Source organism: Salvia splendens, chromosome 1, assembly GCF_004379255.2.
Source record: "Salvia splendens isolate huo1 chromosome 1, SspV2, whole genome shotgun sequence".
NCBI lineage: Eukaryota > Viridiplantae > Streptophyta > Magnoliopsida > Lamiales > Lamiaceae > Salvia > Salvia splendens.
The window spans coordinates 20,314,575-20,321,508 of NC_056032.1; the positions used below are offsets into that span (position 1 = coordinate 20,314,575).

Here is a 6,934-nt window from a genome sequence, read left to right on the forward strand (position 1 = left end):
AACCTTTCGTATCTTCTCTTTCCCTAATAGAATGTTACGGACGCACTAGCTACCCTGGCTGAGCCGACGACAGCCGTCACAGTAGAAGAGGAAGAGGAGACACCGCCCAAAGAAGGGGGTGAGATACCGGCCGAAGCAGAACAGCTGAAGGGAGTGGAGTCCGAGGAGAGCACGACAACGATAAAGCTCTGACCAAGAGAGCAAATTAAGCTACCGGAGAGGTTCCACAGTTGACACCACCAAATTGTCTTCCGCCACCGAATAATGTCTGTGGAGATATATGTAAAACATAGTGAGACTACTATGTTCTTGGAAGCTGTCACTTGTCCTAATCCATACAAACAATGTCCTAATCCATACAAACAATGCAAAATGGTAAGAAAACTTAATGGTGTTAAACTAATTTAAACTGAATGTATCCATATGAAACACTAATTAAATATTTTGTATAATCTATGTAAATTTAAAACTTTTTGTATGAAACATTTTTCCACACATTTGTATGTGCGGTATTTGTCTGTGCGGTATAATTACCCCAATGGCAAATTACAATCTTAACTTTTCTTTTGGATTGGGGGAATGGAAATCTTTACCTTTATTTGATTGAAACATTTCGAGAAAGTTCCATTGTAACATACTAATATTAATCGATTTTATGAAGTTACGAATGAACAATGCAAGTTTTATGATGCCAACACAAACTTTGGACATTAACTATTTAACCGTCTCAAGTTCAGAGTCTTTGTCCTAGCGGCAAGGAACTTTGTCATTATTGCATGAGATGCCGAGTTCGAGCCGTCTTGACATCAGTTGTAATTTTCTCCTATCTATAATATAGGAGTTTATTTGTAATTTACTCCCTTAAAAGTTAATTTAAAATATATATATATATATATGATGTATTCATTTTCTTTTTTATCTTTTGTTCTTTGTTCTTTTTAATCTCAGCCTCACGATTTTGTCATCCGACGGTTAGATTGGTGCCACGTGTCATTTAATTATGCACTATTTTTTATTTTTAGTTAAATTTGTATTTCGTGTATATACTTAACTATCCTTGCATTAAATTGTGTATTAAGGACACCTATTTATGGAAAAAGTGCTAACTTAGGCGTATACAATTTTTTTTGGCATCATAGTAACCACAAATGTAAGATGAACAACTTTTTTTTTCTCTCCCCCTTTTATTGCATTTATTTAAGGGATATTGGTGCCTAATATATTGGAATTTTTAAAAAGTTGAGTTTTTTTCATGAACTTTGAAATTGACAAAAAATATCATGAACTTTACCTCGAGTTTGTTATTTCCCACCAATAAAAAAATTCCGGTAAATAATATCATGATACGGATTTTTTTGGTAATTTCTCGACAACAACTTCGAGAGTTTCAAGACTTTCAATCTTTGAGAATAGTTTTTCTTGAAGCACACCCTCCAAATTTGTTCTTCAATCTATTAATATAGCCGAAATTTTTTCACTAGTGGGAAATAACAAACTCAGGGTAAAGTTCGTGATATTATTTGTCAATTTCAAAGTTCGTGGGAAAAACTCAACTTTTTAAAAGTTCCATGATATTAGGTGTCAATATCCCTTTATTTAAAGACTTATCTTTAAAATTTTAAAGTATTGTAATTTTATTAATTTTATATATTTGGTGCACATTTGTCCATAACTAAACAATGTAAAATATTAGCAAAGAGTCCTCTTCTATTGCTTTTAGCACTATAATCCAAAATTAAGATCAAATCTATACCCTTAGGTTTTAAAATGAGTGGATGAGATTATACCTTACGAATTTCAATAAATAGTAGAAAAAATATCAACAAAGGGGTAAGATCGTCATTTAGTTAACATAATATAATTTTCGTGATTTTTTTATATCAACATAGTATACACAATGACATGAGAATCTCAACACAAGTACCAGAAAATATCAACATAGTTTTATTGAGATTTTACATACATTATATTGAGAATTTTTTATGCATTTATTGATAAAAATTTGTTTAACATATGCGAAAATTAAAATAAAAATTATCAAATTTCATCATCCGAACATCGACGGAACATATGCAATTGAGATCTCGTTAGAATCCTTATAAAATTACCTTTAATTTGATATATTTTTTGTGAAAAAATAATTATCTAATTTTAATAAAATATAGTAATAAATACTCCCTTCGTCCCAAGGACTAATAAAATTTGTGACATATGGCAAGAGAAATTAATTATAATTGAATTGTAATTTTCAATATCGATAAACTTATTCACTTTGTCACTTTTGATTCACAAAATTCTGTATGAAATATTAAGAGTTCTTAGCTCAATTGACAATTCAATATATTTTTTTTCTTAGCTCAATTCATTATATCATGTAACAAACTAAAATAAAAAAATAACCAGATAATGAAAAAAAATACTTCATCATAATAACTATATTATTTTATCGTACATTTCAAATTTGAATAAGAAAAATGTTTTAATTTTTTATATTTTTTTCATATATTATATAAATGATTTCATAGTTTTATATTTTAGAATATTTAACTATGACTAAAAATATCAAATAATTAAATAAAAATTTATTTGAAAAAACACATAAGTTATCAGATTATTTTATAATTAAATATAATAATTTAGTTATATAGTGTGTTAATTAACATTACTATATTACTAATAAATTTTAATCTATATTAATGATTTTTTAGATAAGTGTTAAATTACATATGAAATTTTTTGAAATTCATTTATGACTTTGATGCATATTCAAGTTTATCTCTAATTAATGAACATGCATTTAGATAAAGATGTTTAATTTGATTTAATTTTCCTTAACTAAATATATATCCATTTAATATGATATTAGCGTAAATTAGTCACAATATAAAATAGAATTATGGCAAAAAAATTATATGACATGAAGACATTATATCTCTATATCAGTAATACAAGATATAATAGTTATAAGGTTATTAACATGTATTCTTATAAAAAAACAATATTTTGTTAACGGTCATGGGCAAAAATGTATAAGCTCTAAAATTATGTCAATATCTCCAACGACTATATCAATAATTAATGAAATAATCTGTTCCCAAAAATTTATTACCACATACCATATCAGCGTTTCAAGGTGTCCTTTTTCATTGACTTTCTTCTCTTGTAGTATCAATTATCATTCATATTTAATAAATCTGACCTATTAAACTCATCAACAATGTGAATCAACCAAATATTGAAGCTTCATCTAATATAGTAGAATAGAGAGAGGGAAGCCATTAGATGACGGATGCGAAACATGTTTGAAAAAGAAACAGGGGAAATATAATGAAATTTATTTTTTTTTTCAAAATTCGACGATAAAATATGTTAAGATATTCGAGGAGATCAGATTCTCATCGAATATCTTAACTTTGGCATGGCAACCATGTCACCACCACAATGCACTTCAATGCTCTACTTCATATCTATAACGTAAAATAATATTTAGGTAAAATAAGAATAACCAAAACCAAAATCTGAAACTGTGGTCAAAATGTTTTATTCATAATATTAAAAAAAAATGTAGTTTAATGGATAATAACCATTGCATACCTGTAGTTTTTAGATGTATGCATGAAAAAAATTTTATTATTCAATTCTCTTCAAAAATCTTCTATGCCTGTTGTGACTTCAACACTTCATAGTTTTTCTTAGCTTCCTCGATTTCCTTCTGGAGGTCCGAGAACAGCCCCTCGGACGACTCAGCAAAGTCGTTCAATCTCCCAACAAATCCAGCCAAGCTTGTCTTGAAACGATCCAAAGCAGGCGTTGGTGCCTCGTCTTCGTCTCCCACAATGGTACTTCTCGCGGCCTTCTTCTTCATCTTCTCTTGATGAGGCAGAAAGTGTGCGACGTCGACCTCCAAGTACTTGATAGAGTCGACAACTTCTTTACAAGGGAGTTTGTCGAACATCTTTAACCAGGTATTGCATATCATGTATACCGGTGGACCTATGTTTTTTATGGGCGGAGGTCTCATCCTTTTGCTCCTCTTAGAAGTATTCCGCGGAAGCAAAACGCACTTGTAGAGCCACATATTGATGGAATCCACGTAGAGCTTTTGCGCGTTGATCCATTTTGTGAAGATGGATGACAGGTAGCTTAGTTCATTCTTCAGATGGATGGTGACCTGTCTCCGAGAATCTGACTGCATGATGAGATCCGTGCTTCCGGGAATTTTAGATACCGGTATCGTATGTAGCTGAAGCTTATGGCATTGCACCATCATCTCCCACATCTTCCTTAACCTGTCGTCGCAACAAGAGAGTTTTAGCGATTTCTACTTAAAACTCGAGGAATTAATAAATATACGTGCATATATACCCCTCTAGTAGCTCCTCAAGCTGCGGCTGAAGCTCTCTATCTCTAATTTCTTCGATCTTCTTTGAGATGGACTTGATTCGATGCACAGAAACTCGAATTCTCGAGTGCAGTCCTTTGATTACAGCTCGTGTCTTGTCGGTATTCCCTGCGTGGTATTCTTGCTCTAGGAGAAGTTTGCATTTCTGATCAAAATTACTCTGAAGCATCTCACCAGCCTGAAAGAATATGGATTAAAACCTTTTTTAACATAACTCTCATACCATCCTTCATTCAAGAGTATGGTTTGATCACGTATATACGAGACACAGCGAAGAAGGGGAATTATCTCGTAAAGTCACGACAGAAAACTATACAATACTCCTAGTATTTATCTGTCAAAGAAGCGACATCACAGCGATATTCTAAACTAAGAACTATTGTTAAAATGCGATTGTTTGAGACTGAAACATGAAATCCTCCCATCCTTCTCCTATCAGACGACCATAGAATCCGGTAAGTAAACATGTGTCAAAAAGATAGTACAAGATTTCGAGATATCGCCTATGTAAACAGTTTAAAAATCAAATTAACGAATCTAATGTACCTAAATAGGCGAGAGGTCTAAGCTCGAGGATGTGTGAAGCAATCGTGTTATATAATACTTACCTTAACTTCAATGTAAAGCTTCTTTTCCCACGCATAAAGCCTATCCAAGGTTGACGCGTGGCTTCCAGAGACCATGCAGAAGTTGTCGAAGAGATTATTACTAAGATCTTCAACGCCATCAGTGTAATTAGCACCTAGAAGATTCAAAGATGAATCGGAAGGAGATGATTCCGTGTGAGGCCAAGTAAAGGACTTGACAGTCTCTTGAGGCGGCTCTACATGGCACAGAAATAACATGACGAATTAGCACGATGGCCAAAAAAAAGGTTAAACCATCAGGGAGAGAGCGACGAGAAAAAATAGGTGGTGAAGAAACTTACCTTGTGGAACCTGGCTCGGATCGTCCCCACAGGAAAAGCAAGATTTCAGTAGTGATGCTGAACCACCTGCCAAAAAAAAATTTACACTGAAATTCATGCTTTTAACGTTACAAAGGCGGAATAATAAAATCAAGACTGTTAATAATTTCAACTATATAAGGTATCTTCCAATTTGTTATAGTTTGAAATATAAGTCATCTCTAGCTACTTATGATTGTACTATACAACAACTCGATGACTCAAAGTTGCGTTCCTTTTCGGGCTCAACTTCACTAAAATAGTATTCTTCCACAGCTAATCAACACGTTGTAACAGCACAAATATTAGTTATAACATCTCACTAATAGCATTCCAAAGATACTTTTCCTGACTAAAAATGTGTTTACGACACGCACAAAAAATTGCACAAGCTCACACAAAGACGCACAGAGATAACTTACGTTGTTTTCCATGTATAACTTGCCGGAAATGTAATTTATTTGCCTCAAGCATCTTTATTACTTCTTTTCCTGATTCAGACGCTCTAGCAAAAAGCTGATCAATCGTTTTCATGCTCGTAAGAAAGTCCTTTAGAACAACTTGATCTTCAACTTCCGTTTGTTTCGCTGGTGAAATTCCATTCACAATATCTTCTTTTATTTCCTTCGCACTCGGAAACATGGTTTCAGATACATTATCTTCAGAAGATAAGGAAGATGAATCTTTGGCAAGATTTTCTTTAGACATGTTCACGTTTTTGAAACATCGAACAAGGGTAGCAGTGGCCGGTTCTTCAAATTCAACATCTGATATCAGCGAATCTTCTCTTCCATCTGACTTCTCCAAACCCTGATCAAATCCTCGGCCCTCTTGTGCAGAGAATCGCTGCTCAGTTGGATTAGAAAGACCAAAATAATCCCAAGGTGGATTCTCTGGTTCATCAGCAGTTTTGAAAGCTGATGCTTCCGGTACTTCAGTGGAGCGAGGGGTGGTAGGCAGAGGAGTCGTGGAAGAAACCGAGACTGCAACAGGCACGGGAGGCTTCTCTTCGACTTTTTTGGAGAATGGGCTTCTGAACTTCATATGATGAGTTTGGAACAGATTCGAACCAGGAGTCGAAGAAGGTGGTGAATGATTTGCCATTGCATCGACATTTTGTGATACAGACCGGGAGACGGACTTTACAGAATGGGGCTCCGGGGTTGCACTTGCTAAAGGCTCGAATTCAGCATCGAACTCCACAAATCTCCTTAAAGATGCCCCTACGATTTTCAGTTCCTCTATATATGCAATATGAGCTGCTGCGAGAGAACACCTGCCGTTAAGAGCCTGTTTGATGAATTTCTTTCTCGCCCGGCATAGCTGCAGACTCCCGTCTTCGTCTAATCTAGAACTCGAAGCTCCCATTAATGCAAAACAGCTGTAGCTCTTCCAGTTACCAAATCAGCATAAGAACATCTTTTGATGGGAAATTTCCTATGAGTATACAATTAAGATGAAAAAAATTATTTTAGATTAACACTCATACTAAACACCTTTCAATTATTGACTGACAATAAAAATGAAAGAAAACATCTATAACATTATAGAGAAGCTGCACTATCACTTTGAATCTAAATAGTATT

General features: G+C 33.8%; 1 protein-coding gene across 1 annotated transcript; it reads right to left on the reverse strand.

Annotated features, from left to right (window-relative positions):
• Nucleotides 1-3,655: 3,655 nt before the first annotated feature.
• On the reverse strand, nt 3,656-6,716 carry LOC121746004 (protein ALTERED PHOSPHATE STARVATION RESPONSE 1-like). The gene is made up of 5 exons (XM_042139962.1): nt 5,771-6,716; nt 5,331-5,396; nt 5,011-5,225; nt 4,366-4,580; nt 3,656-4,289 (listed from the first exon to the last, which is right to left on the reverse strand). The coding sequence occupies exons 1-5, from the start codon at nt 6,714-6,716 to the stop codon at nt 3,656-3,658; spliced, it is 2,076 nt and encodes a 691-aa protein (XP_041995896.1).
• Nucleotides 6,717-6,934: the final 218 nt, after the last annotated feature.

Excerpts from the sequence above, each read along its gene's own strand:
- LOC121746004 (XM_042139962.1), bottom strand. The coding sequence starts at position 6,716 with ATGGGAGCTTCGAGTTCTAGATTAGACGAAGACGGGAGTCTGCAGCTA. Across the intron at positions 5,397-5,770 it reads AGTTATACATGGAAAACAAC|GTGGTTCAGCATCACTACTG; the intron begins GTAAGTTATCTC and ends TTTTTTTGGCAG. Across the intron at positions 5,226-5,330 it reads TCCGAGCCAGGTTCCACAAG|AGCCGCCTCAAGAGACTGTC; the intron begins GTAAGTTTCTTC and ends TGTGCCATGTAG.